Source organism: Lampetra fluviatilis, chromosome 44 (genome assembly GCF_964198595.1).
Source record: "Lampetra fluviatilis chromosome 44, kcLamFluv1.1, whole genome shotgun sequence".
Classification (NCBI taxonomy): Eukaryota; Metazoa; Chordata; class Hyperoartia; order Petromyzontiformes; family Petromyzontidae; genus Lampetra; species Lampetra fluviatilis.
The window spans coordinates 137,583-149,661 of record NC_136318.1 but is presented as its reverse complement, the minus strand read 5'-3'; the positions used below and the strand labels follow the sequence as shown (position 1 = coordinate 149,661).

At 51.5% G+C, this 12,079-nt stretch overlaps 1 protein-coding gene across 1 annotated transcript in view; it reads right to left on the bottom strand.

The window, feature by feature from the left end:
- Positions 1–6,620: 6,620 nt before the first annotated feature.
- The window catches only part of LOC144947208 (ADP-ribosylation factor-like protein 8B), a 32,539-nt gene continuing 27,080 nt past the window's right edge, over positions 6,621–12,079 (bottom strand). Inside the window, exons 5-7 of the mRNA XM_078876395.1 lie at positions 10,463–10,530; positions 8,963–9,033; positions 6,621–6,990 (exon numbers count right to left, since the gene is read on the bottom strand). Coding sequence (XP_078732521.1) covers positions 6,941–6,990; positions 8,963–9,033; positions 10,463–10,530 — 189 coding nt within the window. The 3' untranslated portion in view covers positions 6,621–6,940. The remainder of the gene's footprint in view (positions 6,991–8,962; positions 9,034–10,462; positions 10,531–12,079) is intronic.

The window sequence follows — 12,079 nt, the reverse complement described above, 5'->3', positions numbered from 1 at the left end:
GAGGTTGCGTCGTGCACAGAGACAGGGCACTTGCCAGTGACAGCAGCAGGACAAAGGCTCGTGAACGTGCGCGTGGCACGGTTCGCTTCAGCGATTCATGGTGAGAATAAGGGGCCGCTGTTGGCAGTGACGCGCACAGGTACGACAGATACAATAAAATCCGCACTGCACTCAGACTGAATGGTAGGACTCTTTTCAGGAGGGTCCTACTTCATTGGAGTTTTTATTTTAAGATGTTTTCAGGCAATTCATGAGGAGTTGTTTTTTTATACAAGTGGGAGGAAACCCTCACACGCGAGGGGGGAGACACTCTGTGCCCGTACAGATGGAAAGAGATGGCGATGAGTCCACTTGCTGTACTGCCTTCTGATGGCGAGCTAGGGTGTTGCTCCTCCTCGACTCCCACAGGAAGGGAGTTTCGCAGCATTGGCTGCAACCACAGCACTGGGCTACGTGCTAACCACCACCAGTGCTCATCACGATCACTGCCTCATAACACAGCAACTGTGTATGTACTGCACTGTAATATGCCGACTTGCAAGCTACGCAATATCTAGTTGTTGGAAAAGTAAAAACGGTTGATGTTATTGTAGTGGCGATGCTGCTGCGACGTTTGGCACGGTGCATAAAGCGCAAATAACACCTCAACAATATATACGTCAATAACGATGCCGTATCCCTAAGGGAAAATCCGGTAATTCCAACCGCTTTAGCTCTCGAGTCGAGTCCCCACGGTGTGATGGGTGATCTCCGGCCGCGGCACGGGGATTGTAGGTGATCTTTGTCCTCTCTCTGCCCTGGGTGAGGGCAAACGACCGAAACATCGGCCAATTACACAACCACTGGGCCACCACATCAATTAATTAGTCTTTCTCCCCGTATCGGTCCTTCCACAAAATAAAAAAAATACCTTTTTTTTACATCCCATCAGCCATTGACCGTGGCCCTTCTTCCCAGCTCGGCCGTTCACAGGGAATGCAAATGCAGGCCATGTGTCGCGTCGAGATGCGCAGCTGGCAAGTAGCCAGCTGCCTGCACAGGGGGCCAGCACAATCCCCAATCCGATCAACTCCCAATTCCTTCCCGTCTGCTCTGGGCACCAGGGTGGCGAGATGTTAACCACCTCGCCTAGTATACAGGAGTTTGTGGGTTCGATTCCAATACTGACGCCTGTATATTTGGAGTTTGCTTGTCTCTCCCCGCGGTCGTGTGGATTTTTCTTCGGGTCCTCTGGATTTTCCTTTCACATTTAGCAACATGCGTTTAAGAGTATTTAGCTACTTTACATTTCCACTTCATTGAGCTATAATTTGTGGCCAAGTCGCTTTTGACAAAGAGCTATATAGCTCAGTGGGCCTTACCTGATAAAATAGTACAAATATTGTTAAAACTACAGGCTTCAACAGCCTCCTGATACAGCAGCAGTAACCGAGTTAATTATCCAGGGCACCACCCTGGGCACTCAATCCCCTCCCCCCACCCTTCTCCTGGCCCGATTGGCTGAACCCGTTTCCGAGCAATGGGTCTCACACGGTGTGGGATCAGCGCGAGCCGAGGACTCTCCCCTCCCCAGCAGTGGAGCCGCTCGGAGACTGCGCGGCACCTTTGACGGTCACCGGAGGTGGGCGTCAAGGGAGCGTTCGAGCGACGTCCACGTGCGGCCGCTGCGGTGTTGCTCGCGAGCGATTCTCCTCTCTCGCGCACCGCTGAACAAATGCCGGCCAAGCGGAACGAGCGTAAAATTTCCGACCGTGACAGAACGTGCGGGTGGACCATGGGCCGAGAGTCTGTGAAGTGAACACGCGGACCAAGTCCGGTCTTGGCGTGTCGTGGCAGCGGCAGCAGCGTGCGAGGAGCTCGTTGCCAATGTCGAGGTCGTGCTGCTGCTGCTGGCCACGAGAGGGCTTCAGCAGAGTTCGTGTCATTTTGCGGAGCGCAGTTTCGTGGTTTACTCGACGGTCCATAGTTTGGGTTGCATGGCCACAGCTTGTCTTTAATTTTCCGTTTATGAAGATGTGGTACTGTACCAGCATGTGCTGCTGTCGATGTTCTGATGTGGTTGACGGTTACACCACCAGTGGTCTTCGAGAAGCGATGGCAAAGACAGGAGGTGCGGCTACGTTTGGGTCTCGAATGAGGCGTTTATTCTGGATGACCGCATTGTTCCATTCTGTTCTGGGTGGAGACGGCATTGTCCTCCTCGCGGTGGCTCCACCTTGTGACGAGTTTTCATGTCAATAAAACACAACGAACATCGACATCGGAAATTGGATTCCAGTTACGGTCAGTGGGCGAGATGACCGACGTCGACTCTTGGGAGACGGGAGCCGTGGGCCACAAAGAGCAACAAACAAACCAGTGGGCAGGCTTGGAGGGTAGTGAGTGCAGTGGTGGTAAAGTTGTAGGGATGGGAAATACCATCGATAATTTATCGTGTAGGTTTTTGCAGCCGATTTTGTGATTCATGATTTATTTTTTGTTTATGACATGTAGCGGATCTGGCCAAAGTTTTGTCGTGAAAACCTCCACCACCGGACAGCCAAACAAATGATTGCGTGACGTAGTGTACAATCATTTCACAATGCGTCGATCGTTATGGTTTCAGCTCACTCGCTGTGTATGACTGCCATGGGTATAATGGGTACAAAGGGTCATCAACAAATGTGGCTGTACACAGTATTCAGATGCAGGCAGGTCCAAAAAACAGCAACACACTCCTCATGAGTCCAAGCTTATTTTGCTTAACCAGGTGGGAACTCAAGAGACCAGGGTGATCCTCATTTGGAAGATTGAGTGAGTAGGTGACCAAGTGAATGAATGGGTTAGTGGGTGAATTGGCCAACATCAATGACGTTTATCCGAATCGGTCCTGGGCCTCACCTAGGTCGACTCAGCCTCAAAGGCGGCAAGGCGTGGTTCTGGCTACCCACCCCCTCGTGACGTGTTGGCCTTCATAGGTGGTCGCAAACAGCCATTGTCCCAACATTCTGTTAATGCGATACGGGGGATGTTTGAATGGGTAGGTGACCGAGTGTTTTGTGTAACTAGGCGAGAACTCGGAAGACCAGTGGAGTGGCGATCAGGGTGGAGAAGGGCCTCCACGCGGCCACTAGTGCCACAGTGGGGCCTGGCAGGTCCTCCATGGCACCGTGTGGAGCTGCGGGCAGGGTGGGGGGCGACCATCACACTCGGTCTGTTTTCAAAATTGTTCACTGTACTGCAATAAATTTCAACAAGACAATGTTGGTACCAAATCGCTTCACATTTATAAATGGGCCACTCAATTAATTTTCCACGTGTGAAAGAGATGACCGCACCAGACGGGCATTGTTTGAACTAAATAATACATCTGGTGTTAAGACTTGTTCCAAGTTAGAAGTAGACTGAAGCCAGGTCATTCGAGCGTCGGGAAGTTTCAAGCCATCCAGCTTTAGCACCAGCAAATGCGGACGTCCTTCTCGGCCATCAGGAGCATCTCCGGGTGACTCCACCCGCTGGGCAGTGCGGCGCATGTGATGTGCAGGTGTTAGGAGGTGCATCCTGCCACTGTCACATAAGCCACTTCGTTATCATTTGGCCAGGTCGCTTCTGAAAAAAAGCTATATAGCTCAGTGGGCTTTACCCGGTAAAATAAAATATATTTTTTCGTCTCACCCAATGGTCAAATGTTCCTGCTAATTCTCAATGGGTTTATAATATAAAAAAAAGTTTTTATATAGGAGGGTCATTTATGCCAAGGCATCAGGCAAACATTAAGGCGTATATGTATATACTATATATGATTGTGTTCAGCCAAATAATGTGTTATGCATATGGGAAAAAACCAAAGCAGCCCGAGAAAACCCCCGCTTGCCAGGGGGCATCAATATCCCGTACAGAAGGGACTGATGGAGATTAGTCCACATTTTGGCGTACGGCCTTCTCCTGGCAAGGCAGGGTATGGCACTGCAATGCCCACAGGAAGGGATTTTGCAACATTTGTGATCCACCAACCCTCGCAGCTTCAACCATTGTTGATTCCAGGCCACGTGCAGCATGTGGCAGCCCACTGCCTGACTATGCTATCGAAAAGAGAATGGAGGAACTCTTTATAAGGCACGAATATGAAAGTAAAAAAGTTAGCGATTGCCTGCTCATGAGCATTGGGACGGTGCTCATCTATTTCGAGCCCTGAGCCAGTAGTGGAAACTCCACATTCCTATGGCAGGGGCGAGGCTATCAATTTGGGAACGCAGATTGACTTCTCCACACAGTGGAATACCTATTATCGACCGTAGGGGGATGATGGGCTGGGAGTCAAGCCCCAAACAGGATTTCAACTCGCAACCTTCTGATTTCAAGTCGCTCGCTCGAGCACTGAGCACGACTAAAGTAATAATCAAATGGCACTTGCATTTATTAACATTACACCTACCCCTAAAACTCCAGCATCAACACCACTTGCATGAAGTGAACATGGAACGGTGGTTCAGTGGCGAGTGTGCTGCACTGTGAACCCGTGCAGCATCCGGGTTCAATTCCTGGTCAGAACTATGGGAACATGAGCGGTGAGCAATATCTGAACTGGTCTAGTCCACGCCCTCCATCCCACACCCCCACTTCACCAACCCTCACTGACCAGAGAGGTGAATCACGGTCAAACAATCGTCATGAAAGAATGTGAATAATTATTATTAAGGTTCAATTGAAATTTAATCTCCATTCAAATCACCGATAGTATTTTCCCAGCTCTCGCGCGGTAATTACAGGCCACGTGAAAGTTCTTCGAGAGCCACCAAAGAGGAAACGCAACCACGTGCTTAAGCATGTTTCTAAAGCCAGGTGAACGCATCAAGATCCATTTCGGATGATTGCAAGGCGACCGGGCAAGGCTGGTTGCTTACAGATCGCACAGCCCCAAAGTAGTCGGGTGGCTTTAAATGTTTAACGCTGGTGCCGGCACAGCCACAACAACGGCCTAAACCTGTGAAAGGGACGACGTCTTTCATGCGTCTCACAGGGGCCGGCTCGCTTTGATGATTTGGCACCGGGTGCCGGCGGCCGTGGGATGCGAAACAAGGGACTGGCTGTCGCGAGCGCGCAGACAACCCGGGCTTTAGTGGCGGCGGCGGCAGCAACGTGAACGAGACAATGCCCATGCTCCCCGGCGGTCTGGGCAATGGGCACTGCTGTGGTTTGAACGCTCATAAAGGGGTGCACGTAAATCCTGAAACGAGTTCTTAAATGAGTTTACCAAATCAGAACATGTTTTTGTGTTTTTGTTTTGGCTTTGTTTTCTGCGTCATAGCCCAACTTCTGTTCGCCGGTCGCGGTCGTTGAAATGGCAGCCTTGAGGTTTCAGCAATTTAGCACGGGCGGCCAAACAATCCCATCATAGAAATACCACACAAAGGAGAGGTTTACGATTTCTGTATCTGTCTTGAGTGGCATTAGTGGGGTGGGAGGCTGTGTAGGGGGCCTCTATACAAACACGGGCCCCCCTTTGGAAATGCACGGGGCGACTGCAGAGCACGACAAAGTGGAACACAAATGTCTAGAAATCCAGTACCTTAAGCAAACAAAAGCACGCGTTGGCTTGCCACCTGTCCCAGCACAGTCCGTATTATTTATTTATTACATTTTCAGTGAGCTGCGATTACATGTATACTGTACAAATGGGAGATAAACACATTCATAATAAGCAATATTGTCTCACTATTTTATAACTCCCACCCCCCCTGCGTGCCCCCAGCCCCCCGTAACACCGGATCTTATCTCAATTTACAGTATATGACTGGCACAAACTCTTTCCACGATTCGTTTTTATTAGCTCGGCTTGTGTCTCACAATCGGACGTCAGAACGGAGTTTATTTGATTCTACGCCGTGTCCCGTGTGCACGGCGCTAAAGACTAAAGTGAGACGGCGTGAGTTCCCGTATCGTTTGAATGTACATCACACGCTTGCGTTCACCGGAGCGCCAAGCCCCACACAGGCCGCTGGAGCAATCCTGTGTTTAAGTCTCTCCAGGGGTGCAAACAGAAATGGAGAGATGAAGAAACTAACAAAAAACCCACGAAAATCCACAAATATATTCTATAGTTGCGCACCCGTGCTGCATTCACTCATGACAAAAATATCTAAAGTGGTCAATCGGCATTTATAAGAAAATACAGAAAAGATTCGCGTCCGAGTAATGAGGAAAGCAGCGCTATTGCTTTCCGTGGGTGCAAGTCGACGGTGTTTTGTGCATAACGGTGCACTGGATGTCTGGCATCTGCTGCCTGTTGTCATTCCACAAATAATGCACCGAGAGCAGCCGCTGCCCTGATTGCAACTCAAGAGGATCCTGGTGGAAGATCGAATGCCGAAGCAGAGACATTGAAGCTCTCCCGGGCGGCTGCCGTGGCACACGGCTCTAGCGGTGCAGCCCCACGGCCACTTTGGAACAAAATTGCGAAGCTGAGCGTGACCCCGCAAAAACAACAACCCATTAAAGTGGTACGCTCCACGGCGAGCGCCGAGCCTGCGCCTTCACGAGCTGCCTCCACCGCCACGGTAGGTGGCAACACGATTTACAGACTGCGGAGCAAACCATCATACCACTGTGGGTGGCAGCGGGGGTAGGTGGGGGAGGGGTGGCAGGCATTGATAAGCACAGGAGACATCTCGACCCCTCCCTGAAAAACTGTGCCTTCTGTAACTTAACGTCACCCAGCGCGGTGCCGGACGCGTGTTCTTCCCCCCCCCCCCCACCGCTGCGGCCTGGGCGGCGGCCGTCGGTATCGTTGTCGCGTCCGCGTGGAGGTTCCGTCGTGAGGACCGTTCGTTACCCATTGCAAAACTCCAGCCGCTCGTTCGCCCAACGGCGACCGCGTCCGGTGCTCCGTACGAGCGCGAGCGTCCCGCGGCGGCGCGGCCGCCCGTCCCCGTTGGCGGAGCCGGCGCCGCCCCCGTCGCGCCTAGTTCCTCCGGGACCGCGAGTGCTGGATCAGCCACTGCAGGGTGATGTCTGTGGGCAGGGGGGGGGGGCCATCGCAGCAGCGGAAGCAGCAGCACGTTACACTGGGGTGGCAGCAGGGTGGCAGCAGGGAGGCGGCAAGGTGGCGGCAAGGTGGTGGCAAGGAGGTAGCACTCGGGCCTCGCAGCCAGTATCCAGGGTTTGACTCCCAATTCGGGTGCCTGTCTGCTGTTTACATTTCATCTCCCTGTTCTGCAGAGTGTCTGTGTGTGTCTGTGTGTGTCTGTGTGTGTGTGTCAAGATCGGCCTCAGTGGAGGAGGCTCGTGAAGGACGCTACTGGGCAGTTGGAGGCAGTCGCCCTCCAACAACAACGGAGGGCGGAGGAGCGACGCTCACAACAACGAGCGGAGCGCCGGGTGGCTAAAGCACAGCAAGTTGGTACAGTAGGGGGCACAGGTGGTGCATCAGCCAGTCATCTCGGTCATCTCGGTCAGTCGACCCGTGGCACCTGGGTCTGCCCCGTGACCTCCTGCCAGCGGGTGTTCGACACTTCACGTGGCCTCAAGGTGCACATGGTCTGGCACAAGCGTCGTGGTGATGTCACCGCCACTTAGTGGCGAATGGCGGTTGTTGTTGTTGTGTGTCATAAAAGCCTGTCCCCCGGGGCCTCCGCACAAGCTTATTTGTTACAATGTTTGTTACATGTGGTGAGGAGCTCACAAATCCTTGAAAGATCTTGGCAAAGTCCCATCGGTGAGCTCCTCCAGCAGGCAAGGCTGCGTTGGCTGGGTCATGTAGCCTGCATGCCCAGCCACCGCATGCCTAAACAGCTTTTGTTCGGCCGGATCGAGGGGGCTAAACAGGCGCAGCATGGGCTAGAGAAGAGATGGAGTGATGTGGTACAGGAGGACGTGGAGCTGAGTGGACTTGCCGATGACTGGTACCAGCGGTGTCAAGATCGGCCTCTGTGGAGGAGGCTCGTGAAGGACGCTACTGGGCAGTTGGAGGCAGTCGCCCTCCAACAACAACGGAGGGCGGAGGAGCGACACTCACAACAACGAGCAGAGCGCCGGGTGGCTAAAGCACAGCAAGTTGGTACAGTAGGGGGCACAGGTGGTGCATCAGCCAGTCATCTCGGTCAGTCGACCCGTGGCACCTGGGTCTGCCCCGTGACCTCCTGCCAGCGGGCGTTCGACACTTCACGTGGCCTCAAGGTGCACATGGCCTGGCACAAGCGTCGTGGTGACGTTACCGCCACTTAGTGGCGAATGGCAGTTGTTGTTGTGTGTGTGTGTGTCTGTGTGTGTGTGCGTGTGCGAGTGTGGTGTGGGGAGCGGTAGTGTTAGCGGTTAGCGGGCTGTGCTACGAACCCTGGGACCCGAGTTCTATTTCTGCTCATGGTAAACATCGGTGACGGATATCTGAACCGGTCCTGGACCTCCCCTAGGTCGACTCGGCCTCAAATGAGGACCTGGTGTGATGTGTAACATTGCCACAGGGGAGACACAGGCGGCCCAGGCATGGTGCTGGCGACCCACCCCTTTGTGTGCCATGCCAGCCTTCATAGGTGTTCGCTAACAGCACTTTCCCCAATAGTCTGTGTTAAGGCAATACGGGGGGGGGGTCGTTGTCTTTGTGTGTGTGAATGAGTAAGGGTGTGTGCGCGAGTGTTGTGTGTGTGCTGTGTGTATAGTAGTGGTGTGTGTGTGTGCGCGCGAGTAGTGTGTGTGCAAGTGCTTTGTGTGTGCTTGCGAGTGCTGTGTGTGCGAGTGGGTAGAATTTAAAATAATGAAAGATTCACTTCCAAAAGGCCGTGTGTCGATGGGATGTGTAAATCAATCCTTTATGTCTACGTGGAAACAGGAATATTTGAGGCAAAGTGTCTGTTTAATTAGCTGAGCAGCCAACGGATAGTGAACAAACTTTGAATGTTTTTGTATCGTTTGCGCATGGACAGCACAGTCCCCAACAACTAAACTGCCAGTGTGTTCATGGCAGAACAATGCGACGCAAGCAGCATACCAATGTTGTCCTTCTCCTTGCAGGAGATGGAATAGCAGCAGATTTCACGATCCTGAATGGCAGACAGATTCCTACACAGACATAACATCAACATGAACATTCATTCAATCTGACACATGGCAAAGAGGCCCGAGAGCCGTGTGGCCATGAGTCACTGCAGACCTGGACGGGGCCACCCATTGCGGTCAGGTACTCGGCCCGCACTGCCGGCCGGCGCGGTGATGTATGGTCATTCCCCTGCCAACTAAACCATGGGCCCCCCCCCAGTCTCCAGCGTCTCTTGATCCACCAACCATGTCGACTGTGCGGGTCTCCGCGTGCGACTCTGCGGGTCTCTGTGCCCTTGGCTGGGTGGGTGGAGGTACAGGGGGAGCGAAGCATCACTGGGCACGATCCGGACGCCTCGTCAATTTGACCATTGCTGCGCACAGGACACGGACTAAGTTGGTATCAGCGAGGTGAGAAGAATAGGGGAAGGCTCCATACGTCTAAATAGTGTCGACATCGCTAGACGGGACGATAGCCGACGCTCAAGAATAAGAATGGAGCAGCAGCCAATGAAACGAAGCGCGTCCGGGAGGACTTCACTGCAGAGACGGAGCAACGAGATCCGTTTGCGGCAGGTGCTGGACAGATTGTTGCATTGCAAGGTGGCGGCGGATTGGGAAGGCCTTCATCCAGCAGCGGATTGACAATGGCCAATGATGATGATGTTCAGATATTCAGACAATATCACAAGGAACCCCGAGAGCAGTGCAATGTGCATGCAAATACCGAGCACGATCCGATTCTCTCAACTGAACCAAGTGTAGGTGGCCTCCCGATGTTGACTCCACCTCAAATGAACTCGTGAAACCCAACAAGTGATGGGGAGATTGGAACAGGAGTTGATTTGTTATTTGATTAGATTATTGCGCCGGTTTGCACAGGACAACCTCGCCGAGCTGCTAGGCGTTCAGCAGTAGGGGGCGATGGTGACTGTATCATTAAAAATTTGTCATTTGAAGGATTTTCTCTCAAATTATGCTCATTTGTAACGTGAAACTGGCACACAATGGCCTACTCTTCCAAATGACGTCACGGAATATTCAACATTCACCGCTGAAGCAGACATCGCATAGCAGAATTTTGACGGCAAATGCACCTGCAGTCATAACCAGGGCGGTCGCTGGATTTTAACCGCAAACCTGTGTTCATGCTACCACTGGGTTATGTCGCTTGGCCCCTGGAAAACCAGAGGCCCCATCAATAGACTGGTTCCCGAGTTTGTGGAGTTCATAGCGCTACGAATGTACACTGGCACCATCCTCATCAGAGATCATCATTACGCCATGGCCCAGTTACCATTCAGCCACAACGGTGGGTCACGACTGTTGTATAAAAAAGCTTTCATTTTAGAGAGTGAGGACTTTAAAAGCTACAGCTGACATTTTCAAGCTGTGATTATGGATGTCTGTGTAAATCAAGCTGTTGTCACTGCGATCAAAACGCGATACTTACAGCTTTTCAATCAGCTCCTTTTCATCCAAGGCATTGGGCAGGTCTTTCTTATTTCCGAGAACTAGCACCTGGACAAGACACACAACTGCTCTATTATAAGCACAGATACTATTCATCACATTTGATGGCTGTATTTTATTAGTCACGCAATATTCAAACGCACAATACACAGATATAACAGTTATGCATGAATGGGAAGGAGTGCCCATCTGTTGGTAATCTGCTGGCAGTCCTAAGGTCGTGGTGGATATTCCACATTCTTATGGCAGGGATATTTTTACCATAACAGATCCTGGTGGCTCAGCGGTAGATCGAGAAATTGCTCATTAAAGAGAGTACCACTTTGTGGGAAAGTCAACAATGGTTATCCCTTGGTTAGACTCAGCCCCACCAGAGGGATGTGGTATTTCCACCACTGGTTCGGGGCTGTGAGCCAATGGAGCGGCTCGCAGGGAGAGGTGACTCGCGCGGAGACTCCGAGATTGGAAGATACTGGGATTAGCAATCACTGCATGGAGCTTGCCTATGCCAGTTGGTTGTATCCAAAAGCTTGTTCCAGTGCAACTAGGAACACGAGTTCGATTCAGCATACAGGACAGCACCCATAACGATTGTTACATTTGTAGTACGTTCAGTTTTGTTCACGATTCAGAGGTGTTGGGAAACCACAGACGAGTGGGAAGGCAGCCAGAACCAGCATCAACAACAATCGCCCAAATTCTTTGGTCCAACATTAGGATCTATGGAAAATTCTATTAACACATGGGAAGAAATTGGAGTACCCGGAGAAAGCTCAAGCATGGGGGGAGGGGGGTAACATCCAATCCCCGCACACTTTCTGTACTGCCATTGTACCCTGGCTATAAGCCCGGAGACTGTGACCTCGGTCCCCACGGATTGGGAGAGAATTTCACGAGCCTGTGTGTGTGTAATCCACCGATCCTTACTGCATTCACAGTGCTGGGTAATTATTGTCATGCACCATTCGTGTCCAGATAGTGCAATGCATCAACTTTGGCCGCCACACTTAAGAAACCCAAGTATGGGTGCAACGTCAGCTAGTCCTGGCACAAATAAACATACACACAAGTAAACAAATCCAATTTCTACACTGTGGTGTAGGCCCAATTTACGTTTGTATTCATTGTCAGGCTACGAGCACAGGTGGCTACTCTGTTGTTTGAAACAAATGTTTCGTGAGATGTCAAGATAACGGCTTGGGATTGGCACTCGCGACCTTCCACTTGTGAACTGCGCAGCTCTACTGATGGCGATAACCCAGCCGGATTATTTTTTAATCAACACTGAAAATTAAAACTGCTGTGCATGTGACTCTCACTCGCAAAATTGTTTAAAGTATTTGATAAAATCCCATTTGAAATCAATTGCCACCCTCCAACTAATTACTGCTACTATTACCATTCACACCACCCACTGCCGCCCCCCAACTTTCTCCCTGTCCTTCAAAACATAACTCTCCACTTCTAGGCTTCAAACATCTCCTGCTCTCAGGAGGGCGGGTTGGGGGGAATCCATGAAAACACCGGCTTTGCAGCCTGTCCATTACATTTTAAGAACATGGCCGTTTTGCCAATCAGCTGTTGGGGGGTTATTTGA